Source organism: Varanus komodoensis, unplaced genomic scaffold, assembly GCF_004798865.1.
Source record: "Varanus komodoensis strain SLA01 unplaced genomic scaffold, ASM479886v1 scaffold6_2, whole genome shotgun sequence".
Classification (NCBI taxonomy): domain Eukaryota; kingdom Metazoa; phylum Chordata; class Lepidosauria; order Squamata; family Varanidae; genus Varanus; species Varanus komodoensis.
Genome location: NW_025336346.1, coordinates 10,118,841 through 10,143,191, shown reverse-complemented (window position 1 = coordinate 10,143,191; position 24,351 = coordinate 10,118,841). Strand labels below are relative to the sequence as shown.

The 24,351-nt window shown below is 40.3% G+C and overlaps 2 protein-coding genes across 3 annotated transcripts in view; one reads left to right on the top strand and one right to left on the bottom strand.

Annotated features, from left to right (window-relative positions):
• Positions 1-24,351, top strand: part of VGLL4 (vestigial like family member 4) — a 65,354-nt gene that overhangs the window by 28,460 nt on the left and 12,543 nt on the right. Inside the window, exon 2 of the mRNA XM_044451285.1 lies at positions 3,297-3,486. Coding sequence (XP_044307220.1) covers positions 3,297-3,486 — 190 coding nt within the window. The remainder of the gene's footprint in view (positions 1-3,296; positions 3,487-24,351) is intronic.
• Positions 7,667-24,351, bottom strand: part of ATG7 (autophagy related 7) — a 182,170-nt gene continuing 165,485 nt past the window's right edge. Inside the window, exons 19-20 of one of the 2 annotated variants that reach the window (XR_006416695.1) lie at positions 14,209-22,336; positions 7,667-14,137 (exon numbers count right to left, since the gene is read on the bottom strand). The gene's annotated coding sequence lies outside the window, so the exon portion shown is untranslated. Of the gene's footprint in view, positions 22,337-24,351 lie in introns of both variants that reach the window. The other variant, XR_006416694.1, reaches the window with a different exon arrangement.

Genomic DNA, 24,351 nt, shown 5'->3' with positions numbered 1-24,351 from the left:
AAGATGGGATAGGTATTAAACATCTACCCACTTTTCTCCGGCATTGGCATGTTCGGCCCCTGCAACCATATCTCCCCATGCCCGTCACCACTCCAGTAGCTGCACCCACCTGCTCCTTGTTTCCCCATAGATCCATGACTAGACTCTCCTCCCCTGACAGGAAGTCCCGCCCTTCACGTGCAGGTGTAGGCATACAGCTGGTCTCCCTGCACTCGTTGTGGACTCTGACCCTGTGACAACAGCAGGCAGGCAGGCACTGCGGAGCAGTGGGATGCCTGGTGCAGCAGGCACAGTGGCGACAGCATCAGCAGTTGTTCCTGAACACTGAATCAGAGCAATGGAACAGGGCTTGTGTCTTCTTCAGGTGCAAAATGGAATAGGGACGAGCAACAACAGCCATTGTGATTGACCAACTATCTGGAGCCTCTGCATCTGCCATATTGTACAGATACTACAAGCCTAGCCTTATGCCCTTACCTCATCATTCACTTTTTTGCTTAATGCTTTATACATTGCTGTTCATCAGTATGGTCTCTGTGCGTATCACATATGGGCTCTGTGTCTACACAGAACCACATTTAGGAAGAGTCCAAAGCTGAGGAATTTCTGACAGGAGCCCCTTCCCGCTGTCCTCATTCCCTCAATTCCTCTTCAACCATCATCAGCTTCTAGTCTTTTTGAGGCAGTGATTTTTTCTTTATTTTTCTTTACTTGGCACTCAGTTAATATATTATTTATTTTTGTTTTCCTTATATGAATGAGTATTGTGTTTCTGCAAGAGGACTCCTAGGGCCCTGAAGACCCTTTTTTGTAAGTGAGTTAGGTGTGGTAGTAAACTTCCATTTAGAGATGGAGGGCATTCTCTCTGTCTTCTTTGCATGGGAAAGGCTCATATTGTTGAGGCTTGTCCGCATTGCCTGGCTTCACCAGACTGGCAAGATGGAATCATACTGATTGACTTAGAGCAGAGCTTTGGAAGAACTTTTCCCTACTCCTTCTGCTCTGCCTACAGAGAGAAAAGGGGCCTCGGCCTCAGGCCATACTGATCCCCTAACTCCAGATAGGTCGCTTACTTAAACAGCAATGAAAAATTGGCAAAAACTGAGATCTCATATTTCTGACCTGCAGAAAAAGAAAAGCCTTCTCTGCTGCTGAGACTTATCTTTGGACTCTGTATAGTCTGGCGATTCAGTGCCTTTTACCTCAATCTCGAACTGATCAAATTCAGTTCCTATTGCCACTTCTGAACCAACCTCAGGTGTCTTAACACATCCATTAAATCCTTAAGAGGAACTTTGAATGTTGGTGAAGCTGATCGGTATGGCCAAGAACACTCGCACTTCCGTTAATGTCAAAGATCATTTCAGTTCGCCATGTTCTGAACAGCAGTGACAATCTGATGGGTTGATACCATTGAGACGGGCCTATAAATGGAGTGACTGCGAGCTTAGTACAGTAATCCACACTTTTATTATTCTGCCTTGGCTCTCTCTTCCAGATTGCCAGCAATGTATGCCTGCCCCTCTCTACAGGGCACTTCAATTGTTCAAGAGATAGCTGGTTTGATAAATCCCATTCCACAGTAATCTCCACCAGGCCTGTCCCCTAGACACACACTTATGCATTTTATGACAGAAGACTCATTCTGACTCTGTGATGTCTGCCTCTCTGGCACCTTTGACCTCATCCCTGAACTCTACAATAGATGACCTTGCTTCCCTATCTGAAGTCACGGACCATTTTACGAAACAGATTCTGTTCCAATACTGAGAGTGACATGATCTTTAGTGATAAAGACCTGGTGTTTGATGTTATTTGTGCGGAGACCTCAGCCATGGCTCCAATTCTGTTTCTATCTACCCTTCAGACTGTGAACCATTCTCAGAAAGCACAATCCTCAATGGTTTCAAACTTGAGGTGGCTTGAAAACATGTACAGAGTTCAAGAAAAGGACACTGATTCTCTCCCCCCCCCCCCCACTTTCCTTCAAACTCATTATTACTGAATCTTCTCAAGGCTGCTCAGAGAATGGCACTCATCACTCATTGAGAGGGTTGCCAGCTAGACCTAGTGGACCACAGAATTAACTCTGGCTGCACTAATGGTCCATGTGGCAAACGATCAGCTGTTCTCGTGGGGGAGGGGGATGTGTGCCACATGCAGCTACCTCCCTGATGATAAAAAGGGGCTTTCGAACAGAGGCCTTGACACTCTCACATGAGCAAATGAATACCAGTTCCCACCACATCTTTATAGTGGCTCCATTCAAGTCCAACAACAAACCACAGCTTCTTTTCAAAAACAAGCTTGTCTGAGCATTCAAGCACATGCATCTGCTTTTGAACAATTCCCCATGATAACTGAGCATCAGGAACTGCGATTTGTGCTGTGGTCAGTTAAAACAAACCTCTGGTTACTGAGGTTCATACTTGTAATGGCAAACCATGATTGTCACTATGTCTGAATTGGGCCTGTGCTGCTAAGTTTTTCTTCCTTTGCAAACCACATGATGCTATACATTAATATGTTGTTGAGGTTTATATTTTAATGGGAATCACAGATCCCAACACATGCTTTTAAGAATGAATTCATTTTTTTCAAGCAGATCATTTATATTATCAATACTGGGAGAATACTGGGTTGAGCAGAGAGAAAGGGAGTATAAAACTGTTGAAAATAAAATTGTATGAAGATTGATAGTTGTTATTTCAAGCCAGTGAAGTTCCTTTGTTTTAAAATTGTTTCCTGTAAAAATACTTTAAAGATAGTGTAGTGTAGTGTAGTATAGTGGTTAAGACTGCAGAACTGGGGTGATCTGGGTTGTAGTCCCTGCTCAGCCATGGAACCAGCTGAGTGACTTTGGACCAGTCACAGACTATCAGAGCAACCTACCTCACAGGGTCATTGTTGTGGGAATAAGATTGAGAACAGCAGGAGGAGAATGATGTAAGCTGCTTTGAGTTCCTTTGAAAAAAGAGGGATATAAATCTAGTAAATAAATAAATATGTGTCAGTTTAGTACTTAAGTGCATCAGACTAGGCAAGTCAACTGCACTTCATTCCTCCTCAATTGTGGTTTACTCCCACAATGTATATTTTAGAAAATGAATTTTAACAAACGCTTGATTTGTAAAAGTTATATTTTAAGAAAATGAATATTTAGCTTTTAATTGTATTCTGAAAAAAAAATTGTTTGGTTTGTCGAGCAATTGCTTTAAGGGGATGCAGACTTTAAAGGGCCTTATTCCTGATGTGATTGTTGTTTCCTTTAAAAAACCCCCTCTGCTTTTTCCTAGGTGAAGCTGCTCTAAGAGGAGAACCCAGAATGCAGTCCCTCCCATTATCTGCTGCTGTAACCAACCATAGGACAGGGCCACCCCCTATCAGTCCTTGCAAGAGGAAGTTCAACATGGACCAAGGAGAAGATGACCTAGACTGTGAAAATGAGCATGTCTCTAAAATGAGTCGAATGTTCAGTCCCCATCTGTAAGTATTTAAATTTTTTTTTGAATAAACTAATGTATGCTCTTACTGTTTTTGCAGTGGATTGTGTATCATTATTTTTTATCAAAATGTTATTTTGTTTTGTAAAGTGGTAATCCAGTATGTATCACAGTGATGTAGCACAGGGTGGAACCAGTTGCGTAGACAATGGTCACCAAAAATGATATCCTTAGGTTGAATTGTTCTCCTTCACTTTTGTAATGTGTAATTATACTATGGTGTGTGCTTCTTTCCTGCTCAGAGATGTGGGACAAAAAAATGCTAAGTGTTGTGATAGCGTTTGTCATGTGTAGCAACATTCGACATCATAGGTTGCTGCTATAAATTAGGAAACTGGAGTAAAAGAATCTAACTCAGGGACACATTTTGCAGTGTCAGCCCCATGATTTCCGTAATGTGTGGTTACAAATCAGTTAAATACTATGAAAAGTTGCTGTTCCTTTCTAGTGTGCTGTTATGATCGCTATATATTCAAATCTTTATGCACCAGATCGGAATCAGAACAGTTGCAGATCAATAATAATGTGTGGTGAACTCCTGCTTTTTTCATTTTTCAAGAAGCAGAAAACCTGTAAAACAAAATGCAGATATATTGTGTATTACGTTTTCCCTGCACTGCTTTAGTTCAACTTGTTCCTACAGACAGGACATACTTAGGTATGTTTAAAAATACTATCTGTTTGCTTTAACCGCCCCCCCCCCCCCCCCAATCTCCTATGCTTTAAACCTCCCCACCCCGAGAGGGGAAAATATTTTGGTTTTTGTTTTGTTTTTAGGCCAGGGAATTTTGGAACAGCTGCTCAGCAGACTGCACACCAGCAGCTGCTCCAGCTACAGTTGTTGTTAAACATTAGTTAATGTGCTTCCATCCTGACATGCCAATGGTGTGTTTTACTATGCAGGTAAAGTGTAGGTTGCTGGAGAGGGAGAAAGCTGTTTCTATCTGTTTTTTGTTCTTATTGCTAAGAATATAACTCTGGCATGAAGCTGCAGCTGAGAGAATTCCTTTCATTTCTGTCTAGAGGAAGTGATTGGAGTATTTCAGTCAGAGCCAACTTGATAACTATGTACTTTTCCCTGCTGCCTCAGCTCAAGAAACACGCTACATTCCACACATTCCTCTCAGCTTTGGATTGTTGTGTTCAGTCATAAGATGTGGACTGAGGCATTTTATCCTCAAATAAATCACAGGAGTGTTAGTCAGAGCTCTGCAGACTGCCGGCTTGGAATTTGTTACAAATAAGAACTCCTGTACCAACGCAATTGAAACTCATAGTGAATTATTGCTTTTTGTTTTTAAAAATATTTTTTTGCATACTATGATGATGCCCAGTTAAATTGGTCTTTAAAGTAAGATTTATGATTTTTGGCAGAAGATGATGTACTATTCTGTTTCTCTTGTTTCAACAGCTATGTAACTTTATACAGGAAAAATTAAGGCATGGTCTAAAGATTACATAATTTTGGGAGTGGTGGGAAGATGTGTGACTTCCAAACTCACAAAGCAGTGGAAATAAAATGCAACTAGTAGTTATACAGTGTGTTTGATTTAATGCAGATACCTGGATTTATGTGGGTTAAAGTACTAGAGTTGTGTGTCCACTGCAAATGCACCGCTCTAGAAACCCTAAAATATAACTTCCCTCTAAAATGGTTAATTTAAATTTTATTTAGATTTAGCATAATGCATTCTTGTGTATGGAATAAGTAAAACTTCAGGTGATGACAGATTGATCCACTATCACAGAATTACTGTTTTGATCTGTTCCTTCTCTAAGTGGTGATTATAAAAGCATTGGTGGATAAAGAAAAAAAAAATAGTCTACTAAAAGCTGAAATATGCCTTCATATTTCTGTACTATTTTGGAGGGTGCAGGAAATGGGAATTTCCATACTATTCTTTCTTTAGAAGAAATAAGAAGTAAATGCACTGATCAAATAATTTAGCGAGCAAAAATTTTCACATGAATTATTTGTTTTCGTTTCCAAAGTAGAAAAAACCCTTTTGAAGACTTGTTTTCTGCTAGTCTTCTGCTTTTGTGTGCCTCCACACTTGTGTCAAATTTCTATTGCAGGTGTGGTTTGCCATATGTCCATACTGTGGTAAATCATGCATATGACCAAATTGTATGTTTCATTGCTATGATATATATCCTGTGTTGCAGGGTGCAACAAGTTTAATGAGACAGTCCAGTCTGTGATCAGACTTCTTTATCACTGAACAACAGATAAGGATAAAACACTTTGCAACCCCAGAAGAACACAAATTGAATAAACATGTATTTTGATGTCACTTGTGGGAAAATTCTTTACACAGTGTCCCGAATACAGTTATCTAATAGAACATATCCAGTGTGAGAGTGGCATACAATGTTCTGGCATCCAGAATGTCTGGAAGATGGTTTTCTCCCCTTCATTTTTATCTGAATTTTTTTCTATGCAAATTTGGATACATATTTAGTTTGTATTGAGAGAGGAGTGATTCATGGTAGCCCTTTGGGACTACACAAGAAAAATGGAAATAATCAAAGCCACAGGTGTGTTTTTGATGCCATGCCCTTGTCAGGAACTAGATGTGTAGGACCTAGAAAATTGCTACCATGTGGGCCGTACAGCCTTTGCCCCCAGAAATGCAAGCTGTAAAACTTTAATGACTTCTGTAAAATATCAGTGAAATTAAGTTGAGGAAGAATGATATAATCTCATACGAATGAATGATTTAATCATTATGAATGCTGAATGTTAAATTACCTTCAAATTTAATTTTGGTGAGGAGTCAGGGAGCTCATGCCAACTATCATCTTTAATTGTGGGATGGTTGCACCCACTTCTAAAGATGCATCTGGTTTATCTTGATATGGCTTCTGTTTTATGTAGAAAGTGTCTGGATGTTGCAGTGCAAGTGTAACGCTAATGAAGTGTTGCCCCTTTAAGTAGAGGTCTCAGGTCTGACCTATGTTGTGTGGGTTTCTTGTTTGTCAGGCTGGAGGTATTTTCTCATTTTCACAGTTCAGATGAAAACAAAGGCCTCCTTATCCTTGCAGGGAGCTCTTGAGCTGACATCAGCCTTTTCCCAGCAGGCATCATTTCTGCCTTAAGAGTCCTTGCACTGAGCTGGAAAGCTTGATAATTTCTCCTTGAATCATTTCCTTTGCCAAGTAACAAATAAAATGAGCAAATTTCAAAAGTATCAAAAAGTTAAGAAAGTCGGGGGTGGGGGAAAGAACAGCCTGGTTTTCTTGTTTAATTCATCTACAGAGCTTGTAAATAACAGTCTTTATCCTGAATTGCAGCAAGAAGAAAGAGCAGTCTAGCCATCCTTTCTGCAGTATTGTAAACATATTTGGCAGCATTGATTTTTGTCTTCAGGACCCTTACTAAGCAGAATTGTGCCAAAGTAGACTGTTTTGTTATGATCTGCATTGCTGAGATTCTACCTTAAGCGGTTGGAATCTTTTTATTTATTTATTGGTAACATTTTACATACAGTTCAGTATTTTAAAAATAAACAAGTGGGAAGCTGCAACATTTTGCATAACTACTTTAATGACTCATTAGGGAGAGGATTCAGGAATCCTTCAGTTTTGTCTGGATTCTTGTGCTACAGTTGACCAATTTACAACATAGTCTTTAGTTTTAACCTTTTCTTCAGAGAACTAATGAAATCTTGGAGGTGATCTGAACCTAGCAATGCACTCTAAGGATGATGAGCATCAAAGAGCCAACATTCTGGTTTGTGTTAAATATTATTGTTCTTTCTTTTCCTGCTCATTCCATAAGCAATTGATCTGGATTTGTGGAGTTGATTTATGTTCTGTTCTTTGGAAGGCCATTTTGGTTTAGTGAACATTTATAGTTACCAGAGTTATGCAAACCTTTAGAACTTTCTTTTAGGGATAGAGGTCTTGATGGCTGATAGGACAGATGGATCATTTCTGATGAGCTATATGGTAACAAGACTCTTAACCTGAGTACATTATTTCCTGGGGAAAAAGTTAACACTCCCAATTTAGAAAAGCAAAGCAACTATTTACTAAGTCTGCCCAAATTCAGGAAGACAGCTAAATTCTTAGTTGCATCAACCTATGCATTCACCTGGCCAACTATATTTTTTCAGAAATTGAATGGCATTTTCTTAAGGAGAGGATAAGAGCAAGAGATCATGTATTGTAGCGCTTTGGATTGTTTTCATATTGAATGAACCTTTATTCTACCAAACAGACCCACTTGTAACATTTGGGCTTCCATTAAACTTAGTTTCATGTTGCTGCTCTTGGGATTATAGGGCTTAACTGTTGACACACAAGGCTGCGTACATTCTGCTCGGAATTTGACTTCATGGGAATTTCAGGTGTGATAGCTCTTGTTTCTAAAAACATGGTCTGAATGTCACAGGTGCAGAGAAAAGCTTCCTTCTAAAGGCCAAGATTGTTTTGCATTGATCTAACAGAGGTATTGACTTTATGTAAAGCACATATTTCTCATGAATGAACTACAGTGTATGAGTTTCCTTTGCTACCAGTATATGGACTGGCACGTATATGGCTTCTGTTTTGCAGACTTCCCAACCTTTTCTATGGCCTACTTCAAAATAAAGGACCTCTGAGGAAATGGGTTTGGGGTACTGCTTTCTACTCACCTATTATGTGAAGCAGGTGGCACACACTCTGTGGTTTGCCATTCACATTAGCAGTAAAAAGCGGAGTTTACTATCCCAGTATGCATTCTACTGGTTACAGATGGTGTGAATGTAAAAGGGAAAAGAAAAAGCCATGGAATACAAGGCCTAGAATTCTTGGATTAGGCACTTCCCTGGATCATGGAGCAGACAGGAATGGAAGTCAGTGTAGGGACTGAATGAGTAGGGGGAAGTTTCCCTAATCACCATCACCAGCCAAAGGTTACTGACTGTCCAACAAAATGGAAAATATGGGGAAGCTTTTAATACTTGGTAAAAACCTTTAAAGTTATTAAGAATTCATGGCAGAAAAAATTGTGCCACATGTACAGTAACACAGATGACTGAGCGAGTAAGTCCTAGAAAATCCAATCATCCTTGGTCACTCTAAAGCTTCTTGGTTAATACGGTTTGATGCCTTTTTAAAGCCTAAAGAGAAAAAGAAAAAATCATGATGCCTGAAGGCACAATGCTGTGCATGTTTAGACAGAAAAAAGTCCCAGAACTCCCAGCATTCCCCAGGCAGCATGGGATTTCATTCTAAATTGTTAAACTGGTCTTCTCTCCTCAAGTACATTTTAAGGCCCCCTTTTCCTATATAAATTTCATGATAAATTCCAACCATTTTGTCACAAGTATGGACTGCTGAGGCTGCTCGGCTTGCTGATTTTATTCCTTGATGGCCACCATTATTTAAAGGGCATCTCTGTAAATGGTGGGTAGATATGCACGAGGGAATCATGATAGGCTGTGCCTTCCTGGTGCATGTCTGTTACACATGTCTTCAAACAAGAGACACCTGGATTCAGATCATGACTTGGGAGATCTTTGGCTAGTCATACTCCTGACTATGCAGAGTTTCTGTGAAGTGAGAGGAGGAGAAAGAGACTCCACCAGAAAATATGAGGGGACTTTCTGGCCTTTTGAGTTAAATATATGGCTTGTTTTTGGATTATCAGCCTTCAGACAACCTTTGATATATGAGGTATGAGTATGTATTTATACTCTATAGCTTTTAGCAAGGATCTCTGCCCAAGAATAGCAAACCGTTTGTTTTGCTACTGCTCGCATCCTGTTGTTTCTAGAGATAGCCAGGATGGAAGTTTCCATGAGAATGAAGGACCTCAGGTGCAGTGGTGGGGCAGGGGTGTCGCTTTCTGTTGTGAGGAAGGATGTGCTATCTGAAGTGCGTTTGTGGCTTTTTGTTCTTTCTGTTTGTGTGATATAGGTTAGGGTCTTACTGTTAGGTCTCTTAATATGAACTTTTGAATGAATCAGTTAATAGGCATATAATATTGGTACTGGATATTCTTGTTGGATTTTCATACATTTTAAATTAGCTCTGGGAAACTGTGGCCCACCAGATATTGACCCAAAGTTCTGTTTTTTCTGACCATTGACTTTGCTGGCTTGGACTGCTGGCAGTTGTCCTGAATTAACCACAATTGTTTAGATGTTAATGTTACATTGTAATGTATTACAGTTCCTGACTATTGTATTTAAATTTCCTACTTTGAGTATAATGCAATTGGAGAAACTCCAGTACAATTAATGATTAACCTCAACATGCACTTTCCTGAGTCCCTTTGGGGAAAGAACATAATAAATGATGCATAAATGGCAAACTCATATAACATGCAAAATGTGATTTAAAAATTGATTGCATACTGCCATTTAATTTGATATTGCACTTACAGAGGTTTAAGAGGACAGCCCTGTGCAACCATGTACACTGTTACGTGTAAAAAGTGAGGCATGTTTACACATGCAAGCAAACAGCAGAATAAGCATACAAGCAGTCTTCATCTACAATATATGTGGGTGCAGTTTTCCTTCATTAGGATAGGTAAAGCATCACAGGTAAAATAAACTACAGGTCAAAGCAGACAAGGTGGATTACGGTGGTTTAGTTCTTAAATGCACATCCATTTATTGCATGGGAATCCATGTGCATTAACCACGTAGCATTATAAGCAAGCCACCTCTTTAAAAGTACTCTAGGCTTTGTACTTATGGAGTAAAAATTTTAAACTTGCTACTTTTTCTGCAACAATTTTCCCAGATGTTTCCTGCAGTTTGACAGATGTACCATTTACTAGAAAGTAGCACTCCTGAGAGTTAGAATGTTATGGACACAGTTGCTATAGACAATGACTGTAAAATCAGGATTTGGAATAAAATCTTATGTTTACTTTTAGTTGGATAAGAATTTTTCCCCAGACTACAAATGATGGACTTGAGAATATCCTTTACTTTTCCCTTACACTGTCATCTCCTTCATCCCCCGCCACCCCCAAACAGGCATTAATTCTGTTTAAAACTACCAATTGTTAACACTCAAGCTGGAGCAGATTGCTTTAGTGCTAAAAAGTTGCACAAGATGTTTTGGCTCTTTCCTTGAATTTAAAGCCAATTAAGATAACTTGTATTCAATATTTAAACATTTTAGGGTTTGCTAAGATATTAATATAGATTTTTGGGGGGTTTATCAGTGGAAAAATCAATTAAAATTAAGGCATGTGTTTTTGCATTGTTTTAACTATATCTTCATGAATTGATCTCACATTGGAGTGTAGGTTGGCATTAACAGGGGGGTAATTGTTTCAATAATGCCATCAACATTAACCCAGATTAAGTAAATTTCATGTCCAGATTTTTACAAGTTTGCATCTTTGTGTTATAAACTAATCACTCAGATTAAAAAGCCCTTCTGGGTGTCAGTGGTCCATATCCAGGGTGACAGTGCTAAAATGCTTTTATCATGTTAAGCAAATATAATAAACTATGTGCATTATCTGAACATCTGCAACAGCTTCCTTAGATCTATTTATTTTATTTACTTAGAAATATTTGTGCCACTTTTCCATTTTTGAAAAATAGACCAAGCAATATGGTGTGCTGATACAAAATTGCTGCATGGATCTGTGCTGGGAGGGACATATTTGGTGTGCAGGACCTGACGACTCCCCCCTCCCCAGCCCTCTCTGGACTGAATGATGTTCTGGGCTGGCAGCGCACCCTGATGTTGGTGAATGTGACCTCATATTGTGACATCCTCTGTCCCCCACCCAAAGTGTTGAGCGGGTCCTCCACAATGGCAGTTGGCCATCAGGTGTCGCTGCATGTGGGCTTTTCCAGTCTGGAGGAGAAGGCCGGCATTCAGTGAAGCAGTCCAGGCTAAGGTACTGGAGGATGGTGTACCCCGTGTGGCAGTTGGGGTGGCTTGGCCACCCTGCACTTGCCTCTAGTGGAAGCGTGGGTGGGTGGAGGTGAGCTTTCAGAATGCTTTTGGCTCCTTTTGAACGTGATGGCAGAAATGGCTGTTGATTCCAAGGTCAGTGTGTGGTGCTTTATTGACCCAGGTTTCTGCCTGAATTTTAGAGGAGTGATCCCTGGTGCAGAACCTGTTTTGGAGGCAGGGTTCAGGACCACGGAAAGCTCTTTAAGATCTGCTCCCCTGACACTGGAGCCACCGCCTTCCACTGGAGACTTCGCCAGCTTGGCTTCTCTCTGTCCAGGAAAACTTCCCCAGCTAGGGCACCCCTGCTTGCCCTCCTAACTGCAAGAGCATGGGCTGCACTAGGTGTGAGGGATCCCTACTTAAACCGCTCTCCTCTCCTCAAGTACAAGGAATCCCTTGTGTGCCTCTGCCTTCGACCTTGGGCAGGGAGGCCCCATTTTGCCCAGGCTGGGCAGAGACAGTCAGCACACAGGAATCCCCTCTGATCACAGATCCCCACCTTTTCTCAGTTGCTTCCATGACGCAGGGTTTGGGAAGCTCCTGCAGGCTGGGTAAAAATCTTGAAGACTGGTGGATCCCCGTCCCTGGTCTGGGCAGTGTTTTTTTCCTCACTGATGATGAAAGGCAGGGGAAAGGGAGCTTTCCGATATCATCACTGGTTCTCACTGATGTGTGAGAATTTGCCTTGGGTGATACATAACACAACCCTTAAGGTAGTCAAGGGCTGTTATTAGAGATGTGAGCTAAATGAAGAAAATGGTGCATAGCTGAACTGAGATTTGAACCAGGGGATTGCGCTTATGTTCTTAACCACCGCGTTTCTTATGACACATTCCCATGCATATTTAAACAGAAAAGCTGGCTGGGGAATGCTGGTAGTTGTAGGACTTATTTCTGTCTAAACATGCATATGATTGCACCGTTAATCACTCAACTGGGTGCCTAATAATGCATAGTTTGAGCTGCAAGGCATGTTTCCAAACAGTTTTCCATGTGTTTGGTGGTTTTGCCAAGCCACTCTGAGTGGCTGTTGTATTTTATTTTATCTCTCACATTTTGATACTACCCAATATTGGCAGCTCAGTTCAGGACCTGTGCTCCTGCCAGTCTTCTTCATTATAATTTGTCTTTGTTTATTAGGTTGGGACTATCATCTCCTAAGCACATAAATTACAGCATTTAAGAGCATTGCTCGCTTCTGTCTCTCTTGAAAATAGGTATGGAGATTGAGTAGAGTTTCTTACTTGAAATGTATCATACTTTTTAGAACATGCGTGCCCACTTCATTCTGATGTCCGTCTTTACAGGAGGCAACTCACTGCATGTTGTAGTTTCCCTTTCTCTTTGCAAATGACCATGGCAATCATAATATAGTGAACTTGAGATAGCAAAATATGAAAATGTAGAATTGTGCTCATAATGTTTGTAACAAACTCCATCAGCTCAGTGTTCAGTGGAGTTATGGCATTGCAGAGAGACAGATGGACATGCATATGGAAAGCCAAAATGGGCCTGTGGTAACCTGAGAGCTGTATTTTAAAACTGAATGACTAGCAGTGAAAGTGAGAATTTAAGAAACAAAACTTGCTGAAAAACATTGGCACGTTCCAGCTTGCTGTTTTCCTTGAAACGTGATATGAAGTGCAGTGTCACTTCTCAGTTGCACTGAGTCCTGGCGGGCTGCTCTGCTCAGGCTGGTATCCCGGTCTGGGCTCTGACTTGCCTAGGGCACCTATAAGTATGCTTTGGGCCCCCACGGTTTTGCTCCTTTTGATGTCTCAGGACCAGCCCTTATCATCTGGCTTCATGGAGGACCCAAGACACATTTCTCCCTCCCTTCTTTGGTGACTTGGGAAAAAAACCTGAAACTTTAGTCTGGAATGAAGAGAAGTTTTCTCAAAAATAATATTCAACGAGTGTTGAAGAAATCCATTCTTGTTGTCTTTTCAGCACAGCTTTTGTACTTGGGCGGACTCTTATTTTGACACAGCTTCTGCCTGCTGAGCTTTTTCTGCAGGAGAGCGCTTGCCAAGTTTGTGAGGCCCAAGGCTTTCTTGTGGGAGGACGCAGGGCTGTCTTCATGCTCTTTGGCAATGATTAAAGTGAGGTTAGTACAAGAAAAAAAATGTGTGTGGGGAGGGAAGAGAGCGCTTTCATTTATTCCCTGTTCTTCGGATTTTCAAACCAGAGCTTGCTTTTTGAAACCAGATGGCAGCACCATATTTTCAGCTGAAATTAATTTAAACTCGCAAGCACTGAACAGAGAAGTGTACGAGTGGATCAGCCGCTCTGCTGGAGAGGTAGCAGTGGTTCCCCCTCCCCGCAGTATGAATCAGATTCACCTTGCTAACTCTTCAGTTATCTTCCCGTGCCCCAAAAGGAAAGATCAGAGACTAAGCTATAACTATTGCTAAACACCAACAGGCTTAATGTACACAAAGGTGGCTGTTTCTAATTGGAAACAGACAAGCTGGGGTGGCAAGGAAATATTATTATAGTCATGTGACAACTTGCAAAATATAATTGTGCATGTTTAAAGTTAGGGCAAGGAGTTGTGTGGTCTTCAAGCGAGCCATTCACACACTGTGCTTATTTAAGTTTTGTTGCAATTTTTTTTTTACTCAGTTGTGAATACTTTAATTAATGTAGCTGTCCAGGGCAACATGCTCCCCTCCCAAATGACACTCCAAACATTAGTATGCAAATCTTTTTTCCTACTTGGGGTTGTTTCTCTGTAGGAAATATTATATATGATGTAACTTGACAAAATTTATTCCAAGAATACTGTGAACAGTGAGAGACATGCAGACTTACTTAATTGTTCCTTTAGGTATTTATAAGCCAAATTTTAGGAGCTTGCCTTCCCAACACAATGTACATTACCAGACAGACATTTCCAGGAAATACTTGAGGCAGAAAGTTGGCATAGACCATTATTCTTTTGCATTTGAGTCATTTGCTAATTAATCATAATTGGCCTGGAGGCAGCTTAAATGATTATGCAGTGGAGGGCAGGTAGCTCTCCACCAAGAGGGCATTCCAGAACTGAGGAGTCCCCACAGAGGAATTTTTGTCCTGTGCGCTCAATACTCTTAACTGATCTTGGTGTCTCTCCTTGAAGAAAATGACAAGATTTTTTGTAAAGATTTGATATAAGTGAAGCTTCTGATTTCAGTTATCTGGCCACTGGAATTTTGCAGGACTTTTTATAGTTGTCTTGCTGCAGCATAAATTACTGATACACAGATATATAACACTAACCTGGCTTTTCAGGTTTTCTGGCTGTTGCCAGAAGTTTTATGTGGGCTTTATGCAGCTTCCAGATTCTTTAAACGATAATGTACAAGCTGATAAGAATGCTACTTTTAATATCTGCTTATGAACTTTATATGGCTATTTATGCTATTTAAACTTTGCATATCTGCAGTTACTTTGCATGTATGGCTGTGTGCCAGAATATATTCAGAACTAAATTCCGTTTACTTTTTTTAATCAGTTCAGCAGGCAGCTGAATTCTTTGCTTGTAGAAAGAGAGTTGTATGGGATTAATTATAACCCCAGGAGGTAGGCAACACGTAACCTCTGATCTGACTTTGACATTAGTGTCTGAACTCTGGGAAGTACACATTTAAGAATATAAAATTAAAAATAGGCATCTAGAATATTTTTACTGGACCCCCAAGGGAGCAATCCTAAGCAGGTTTGGACAGGAAAAGACCTACATCTCCCAGCATGCTCCAGCCAGGTTGGAGAATGCCAGGGATATAGGACTTTTTCCTGTCTAAATATGCTTAGCTTTGCACCTTTGTTTGTTTGTGTGAATATTTTATACCATTCTCTGGGCAGTTCAGAACAGTTATTTTACAAACATAAAATACAGCACAATAAAATACATAAAAATTTAAATTATAGTATAACAATAAAATAAAAACTAGCAGCAGCAGCGATAAAATTTGAAACACAGTAACAGATTTCAAATAATAGGAACTGAAAAAGTAAAATGCCTGGAAATATTTACTAGGTGCCAGGTAAGCCTCTCTGAGAAGCTCATGCCAGAACGAAGGGCCCACAACACAAAAGGTCTTCTTAGTAGCCACCCTTCTCACTTCCTTTGCTGGGGGTTCCCAGAGAAGGACCACTGAAAATGGGTCTGGCTAGGTATATATGGGAAAAGATGCTTCTTCAGTTATTCTGGCCCTAGGCTGTTAAGAGCTAATGTCAATACTTTGAATTGAACTCAGACTGGCAGCTAATGCAGATGGAAAAGCACTGGTGCTGGCATTATATGGGCATGTTGCCAGTTCCATTAATGAACTTGCTGTCTGATTTTGGACCAGCTGAAGTGCCTGGATCATTTATAAAGGCAGCCCCACATATAACACAGTGCAGTAATCCAGGCAAAAGGTTACCAGACTGCAGATAACTGTAGCTAGGCTATTTCTTTCTAGATAACAATGTAGTTGTTACATCACCCTAAGTTGATAACACTTTCTCTGTGTCACCAAGTCCACCTGTGCCTCTAGTAACAATGCTGGATCCAAGAACACCCCCAAATGGCAAACCTCATCCTGCAGGGTGAAGTTCTCTCCAGAACAAAGGGGACATCACTAAGCAAAGGTTTTGGATGGCTTACTTTTATTGCCCAGTGCTGGTATCTGGGTGGGGAACAGGGACAACCACTGAGATGGCAGATGAGGTACCTCCCAGCAGGTGACAGCAAAACATTTGTTCCTCCAGGGCTGGGTAAGGAAGGCCATGCTTCTGTTCCTGACCTGCGGGAAACACAGTGGTTCACCTTCTGTTCAGATACGTGGATCAAGCAGTTTCTGTTCTGCATTTACTCCAGATCATTGCCTTCCCCCACTCAGTTTTGAAAGGTGGAGATTAGTCCATATGTTCCCTTGGTAAGACCTTTGTGTCTTGTACTTGGAACGCTTGTACAGGCACTGGAAGAGTGCCCCTTGCCCTTTCACCACCTTATACGGGCCCTGATGGTGGCAAAATGCAGTTGTCTTTTTCCGACCTCTCTATTTGTTTCAGCTAGCAGGGAGTAATGAATATTGGGGCGTGACTTATCGTTATTGCAGTCACACCTAAGTCTCATATCTTGCAGCTGCCGATTTCTGTTCTGTTCTGTTCTATTTGGATATCCTGCATGCTGAGTTGGTGAAGTGGGCAAATGTGAGGGCTCTGTTCCCAGATTCTTGGTACAGGTGGAGATGGCCCTGCACATGGACCTTCCCGTTGTAAAACTCTTGCCTACCCGTTGGCGGCTTCGTGGGATATGGGGGGTATACTGGTGACAGGTAGAGAGGATGCAGAGGTAGCAAGAAGTAATGGGAACGGCTCTTAGGGATGACTCTCCTCATGCATTATCCTCTCCACCAAAAAGGATGGAGAGGATAATGATACTTACTTGAGAGAGAGAACATGAGCAGTACTTGATTATCTTGACCCCTGAGGTACTGAAGACTGTAAGAGTAGTCAGCAAACTAGTCTTTGTCCTGTATGTGGCTTTTCACTGCAAATCCACCAACCCTTGTGCAGCATTTTTTGAGGTGCGTGGCACTCGGTTCAAGGGAGCTGAGGAGCTGATGTCAAGGCATGATAAAGATAAATTTGGAGCTGAGTCCCAGGAAACACTGCAGCTAAGATACCTAATATGAGAACCCATTGTGTTATTTTTAAAGGAAATATATTTGTTGTTTTGAGACAGACATTCTATTTCTTGATTGATCGTATCTGTGCAAATGAATTGATTTTCCTAGCAAAGATGATAGTAGAGAACACGTAAATATCTTACATGTGTTCTGGGGTTTTTCACCTTTGCTTGAGTAAAGCCACAACTATGTCAGTGGATTGGTTCACACGAACAGTCCATGAGCTGTTGAGGGTTCTGGGGTGGCTTGTTAGCCACAGCAACAAGGCAGCCATGCTGGATTCACACAAGACACTGCGCTTTGACAGTGAGGGTGATTGTGCAAACCTTTCCCCCAAGTGTGCGACTGGCATACACGGTGCAGAAAATAAGTAGCCTCTGTCTTTTATCATACGCTCTCCAGTGAGGTTCACCTGACACCGAGCCTATACGCTTTTCAGCAGCAGGTTAAAACCTTTTCATTTAATCGTTATTTTAAAAATTAGTATTTTTACTGTTTTACAGTTGTGTTTGTTTTGTTTTGATTGGATTTATTTCTAATAGTTTTGATAATTTTATTGTATTGTACTGTTTATCAATTGTTCTGTGGATTTGCTTTTAATCTTGTAAGCAGTCCTGAGATGCAATAGTGAAGGACGGCATACAAGTGTTATAAATAAGGAAGGAAGGAAGGGCACAAAACCTAATGTTTTCTACCTAAAATTTAGAATATAGATGCAAATAGGAGCTTTGGTGTTCATGGCTGACAAATGGTACCTGTCCTTAACCCAGTTTGCATGATCAAAAAGCCACTGTGGCTTAAATTCAACAGGCAATGAGGATTCCTTCAAAGAAGCCATGTAGCGTAGGTTTGGATGATTCAAGAAGGTGTACCAGAATCAGGCACTTTGGGAAATACTGCCTGACACATGCCAGGGATTAAAACATGCCAGTGTGATTTATTTGATTGTGTGAACTGGCCCTTCCTGTCAGAGACTGTCCCAACAAGAATGCGTTCTTGACTGCATCATACTTAGAAAGATGAAACAAACAAGCAAAAAACATCTACGGAAAGTGTTGTAGGGAGCATTACTCTGCCGTTCTAACTTCATGTGGGGGAGGGCATAGGATTTTTCAGAGTCTCAGCTCTGAGGTCCTGTGACTTGGAAGGCTGAGCCCTCTCCCCACCAAACCCTTTCAGCAGTGAAAGAGCCATGCTGGCTGCCTTTCCAAGGTCACAAATTGGCCAAAGGAAGCTGGCGCTTTCAGCTCACACCATAACTACGCAGAGCCCCAGCTGTGCTTCCTTTGAGCATCTGGAAACAGCCATCTGGTGAAATGTGGGGCACGAGGCATCATGGCAGCCAAGATTGCCTCGACTGTACTTTATTTACATACAGCTTAATTAGTTTACATTTATCCTCCTACAATTTTCCAGAAGACCTTTTCTGCTAGTGTTGGTGTTGTGTATTTTTGTCATGATAAAAGTGTCCATATTGACAGGGAATTCTAGTTTGAAATGGCCAGTTTGCCTGAAATGGCAATCCTGTTTGTTTTTTCAGTCTGGGTTACCATGAGCCAGTCAAGTTCTGGTACACACTGCTTGATTGCTCCTGTGGTTGGCAAGAGGGGCTGATCAGGTTGCATATAGTCACAACATGGCTTGTTCACATTGCCCAACAAGAAGAAAAGAAACATGAGAAACATTGGGCTTACGTTACATGCAGACCTCCCATTCACTTCACTACTACTTCATATACCTCCATCCGCATTAAGTGTAAAGCACTCTAACGCAGTATAATGTAGCACCATCTTAGACAAGAATATACCCGAGCGTTTTACACTTGACATCCCTGCTGTGCTTCATTCAAGGAAACCTATAACAGCCTTCCCCTTCCTGGTGCCCTCCAGATGTTTTGGACATGGCCATTGGTTTTGCTGGCTGTGGCTGGTGGAAGATGAAGCCCAAAATATCTGGAGAGATACACTGCTTGGGATAGACTGTCCTCTAAACTCCCTTGACCCTTGAAAATAATGCTGCAAACATCACCTGTGCGGCTGCCTATATATACCCATGTTTCTGGCACATAATTGGCCTGAAAGGATGAAGGATACAACCAAGTAATTTCTAATACAAGCGTTTCTTCTTCTTGACTCAAGGAGATAATTATTAATCATCATAGAGTGCCACAAGAGTGGCTATTTACAAGCTTCTAATAAACTTTACATGATGCATTGCTCAGCAGTTTCCATTTTCATCTTCTGGATATAACTTGTTTGAGATTTGGAAGAAAATCTGCTGTAAGGATGTAAACCCATAGAAAGTTTTAAAAGGTGGGACAAAAGCAGATAAACTTAAATGGCTCTTTGTTAACTATTTTGTAACTGTAGGCATGTAAAGAATTAAAAGATTCATTTTTGGCACCTGTTGGTGCTGTGTATTTGGCTTGTGTTATGTGCTATGCAAAGAAAACATTTGCACAACAATATATCACTTGCAGTATGTAAAGTTAGGCCTTCATGCAAAACTTGTAGCTTCATCTTTTGTTCTAAGACTTTCAAATAGATTTTGGAAAGGATTCATTAGAATGAAGGGATGTTTGGCAAGGATCTCCACTGCTGTAGTTCTTCTGAAGTTATGTTTCAGACGACTACTAGATTTTTAACTGGGTGGCCCTTTCCAGGACAATTAAGTTTGTGTATAAACAAATCAAATGCACTAATTTATTTCCCCTCTGCTGGCTTGAGCCACGTTAAGTGTACACAGAAAATTTTGATCTTTGCGCTTATGCTTAGGAGAAAATAAATTCTCCATCAATACAGGTCTGTTTTTTCCAAATATGAGATACTTCTTATAAGCATTATATGGTCTGAACTGACAAAGGCAGTGTGTATTATCAAATGAAGACAGTGAAATGACAGATTTGTACAAAAAACAGGCTGTTTACCAGGATGATACATGTTATGATAATATAAATTCACATGCAATGTTTTCTTGTTAATGATGTTTATGCTTGTTTCTCTTTTTTTTCTTTGTCTTTTTATTTCATAATGTGACAAAATTGTATTATGAAACTGGGAAACCGGGAACAAAGGAAATGTTTTTGAAAATGTTTTATTCAAAAGAAACAAACTGAGCATTAGAAATAGTTGTGAATTGATTCTTGACTAACTGGTCCCATTCTTCCACTGGGAATTTAAGTGTGATTAAGTTTGGATTCAAAGCATGTCTTTCAACTTTTGGGACCCTGATAATTTAGGCTGTACTAGACAAGCTCTAGAAATGCATTTGAACTTTAAAAGGATAATTATATAAATACTACACAGAAGTATAACTGTACTCATCTACTGATTTGAGGAAAATGAAATCTATGACTACATTCAAAGAACATCTGTTATCAAGTTTGCACATTCCTTAAAAGGAGGTTACTATGCACTTGCAGTGGACTTATGGCAAATCAAGGTTTGCTGTTTTGTCTGAAGCCAGCAAACCAGTTTGCTCAAACTGCCATTTCCCTACAACCCTAACGAAGGGACCCCACTTCGTGTAAATTGTTGGCTTTTGATGAAACAGCAGATCAGAAACAGAAGCTCCCAATATCTTCTTACACATGAAGGGAAGAAGGAAACCTTATGTCTGAATATAGCTTATATGCATGTCTTGTTGGACTTCTTTTAGACAGACTTAATCACTTTGAGTAGAATTTTCTGGAGATGTAAAGCAGCCATCTCAAAAGCAATGGAATCTCTTTTTGTATGCTGTACTTTCAGAATGTTTTCTGTCTGAAAATATGTATAACAGTTGCTACCTTTTAAATATATTTGCCTTTAAATCCACTTAATTACAGCATTCTTTCCTTGAGTATGTGGGGCATGTATCTGAAGTCACCCTGGGATTGTCATTATAAACATAATATGCAGCACAATTGTTTAGTGACTTCACATAGGACATATAGTTCTTGGCACCAAAGTATGTTTTGAATTTATTAACTAGTAACAGGTTTATTCATATCCACCTGCAGTGTTTTATGTTAGAAAAGAGCAATATAATAAAATGCCTGCCTTCAGGCCTCTGGATAGGGTCAGCAAGGCAATCTTCCAGTGTTTTTTTAACAGCAACTTCTGTCTCCAGAAGCTTCCTCTTCTGAACTTTGCATATTGATTTTGGTTGGTTTCACTCATGACTTTAGGAATTTGTCCATTAAACTCATATTGCCCTGAAATTCAAGCTAGGAAAAATTACTTTTTCTGGCAGGCTAGGATGTTCAACACTTGACTCTGGGAAAGTATCATTTTAATTGACCACTAAATAAGCTTCTGGCTGGCATATGAATTTTCTGGGTGTCTTTATTGAGCAGTATACTCCGCCTGAGGCCAAATATGAAAACTAACCACCTGCTTAACTTTTTATAAAACATGACTAAATGGGCAAACACCTAGAACTTTTGCCAGCCACAGTACTTTGTTAAAGTTGTTGGCCTGGTTTTATCACACAGGACACTGCTGAAACTGTTCCTCTTGTGTGCCCTTTGAGTGAAGGTGAATTGCACCCAGTTGGACAATAAAGGAGCAACGAGTATATCATTTTTGTTCTGTATTTGGAGTCTGATCGGAATAGAAAAAATATTCCATATTCCTACTAACATTCATATTTGTTTATGTTGATTAGTTTCCATAAAACTAAACTTAACATGCAAGATATATTGACACAGCATTATGCAACAATGGAAAAATGGTTTTCTACAGTCCTTGTAGAACTATTAGCTGCTATACAAGAGGAAATAATGAAGTTAAGAATGGGGATGCAAGACCTGCAGGACTGGAAATAATATTTGGAAACAGGCTATTAGTCATTTAAATTATGGGTAATAATTCTGTTAAGGGAATAAACACTTTATGTTAAGTCATAAGCATTCTATATATGCAATGGGACTATAAAGTACTATAGTAGATCGAACTACTTTGGACCATACCACTTCAGATGCAGTTACAGCTGACTTAACTTAGACTGGGACATTTTATGCTTAGAGTTTATCAGGCATTGGATGTATCAGAAGCATTAATACGCGCCTGCAGTAACCCACTCAACTAGTGCACATTCATTCACCCATTCATAATGGCTTCCATTTATGGAATTCATACTTTCAATAAATTACAGGATATGAAGAGGACTGTCACTGGCAGAACATCTTGGAGGGCTTTCATTCATAGGGTCCCCATAAGGCAGAGATGACTTGACAGCACATAGCAACAACAGCAGACTTTCAGTAGTTAACTTCTCGTTGCAGTTCACAAGTATTGAAAATAACCATAAAAATAAAATAACAGAGAAAACAATGGAAATGATTGAGGCAGCAGATTGTAGCAGATCAAAACAATTAAATGATGTCAAAAGTATGAGGATTTACAGGCCTAGGCTGGTATTGAGAAAATAAAACTGTCAGTGCCAGATGTACTTCTCCCGGGAAGGGATTCCTAAGGTGGAGCACTACAGCTGAAACGGTCCTTGCTGCATTTCAGATTGGCAGGGGCATTTGGAAGAAGGCCTCTGCAAACGATCTAGGGTTCGTGTAAGAAAGGCTCGTCTCCAGGAGGCCAAGCAAGCAGACTTTCCCAAAATGTATGCTTTTTCTTTTTGATTTCACAGATTGAGCTAGGTGCTGTGCAGCGCAATCCTATGCATGATTTATACAGAAGTAAGTGTTACTGTGTTTGCTCCATAAGCATGTTGAAAATTGCAACCTGAATCACCTAATGACTTTAGAATATTAGATATTGGTTTCCTTTTGGTTTGGTTTTGTTGTTTGTTTCCTTGGCTTTTTGTTCAAGGCTATGTAAGCATGTGTATATTACTAATTGTAAAATAGCATCCGCTACTTTTCCTAAGGTACAAGTCTTAAAATTTAGGCCTACTTTAAATAGAAGCTTTCTTTAAAAATAGTGTGGGATGTTAGCTTTCTGTCAGCAGTTCTTTTGGATGTTCCTCTGGTAGAGGGTTGTGTATTAGAAATGAGTGTAAAGGAACAGTCCCTTTTTCTGGGCCTCTCTCCTGCTCTCTCTTTCTGCCTTTCCTTAAACAGTTGGCAAAGCTAAGTCATTTCTCCAGGATGGGTGTGAATTACCCATTGCTCTGTTCCAGTAAACAGAGAGGCAGCATTAACAGTCTACAACACAAGAATCGTTTAAGGACAGTGTGTCGTAACCACCACTTGAACCTTTTCAGTGCATGGACTCAGAACATTGCTTTCAGTTAACAAAGATGAAAATCTGCCACAGTTTGGTTCTAGCAGTCAGGATGTGTGTGGTTTTGGTATGTCATCCATCTAAGCACATGATGCTTGGGTAAGCACTGGAGCCTGGATTATGATTCACTAGGGAGAATGATGGAAAACAATGTCTGTTTTAAAGACAAGGAAAAATACAAGATTTGAGCTATGAGTGGGGGGGTGGCAGAACTGTTTCATACACAAACCTTGTGTAGAGTAATAAATCGTGCCATAAATGAAAACATGCTTACTGCTGTGATTGTGTTAGACTAAATTCAGGTAGTCTGTTTCCTATCTTGTTACAAAATGCACAAGGTCAAAGGGCCGTATGTCACTATTACCTCTGCCAAAAAGATAAGCCCATATGTCCAAAGGCTATAGAAGCGTAAGAAAAATCGTTAGGTAGATTTTAGCTTAAGTAGGGCAAAGTACTTGTCACAATTCTGTAGAGCCCTTCCTTGGCTGTATGCATTTGTTTGTGTGCATGTGTGAGAATGTGTTTTAAGCTCTCCACAGTTTGTTTCATTCTTAGGATAGTAATAGAGGAAGGGTTTATGTTTTGTTTTGTTTTTTGCACTTTAGTTCAATAAAGAACTGTGTAGTGTATTAAGAGCTCAAGTTGCATAGAGGCATGCCAGGCCAAAGAAGCGATGGACAGGGCCCCTTTGGAAATACAGAAATAGTAGGTAATAAAGTCTGCCTTAGCATAGATTTGAACTCTCAAGTCTCTTAAGAGAGAAAACTGAAATAAAGAAAAACATTGTCCATAAATCAGAGAACTTTATCTCACACTAAAGCTATCTCTAGTTTATTTTACCAGAACACTGCTATTTTGCCTGACAACCCAAAACTCAGCTCACTGGTAGAACACGTGCTTTGCCTGCAGAATGTCCCAGGGTCAACTGCTTGTCACCTAGGGCTAGGCAGGAACCCTGTCCGAGGACCTGGAATGCTACTGGCAGTGAGCGCCAGCAGTAGTGGACTAGATGGGCCACTGGTCCGGCCTCCTATATGGCACCTTCCT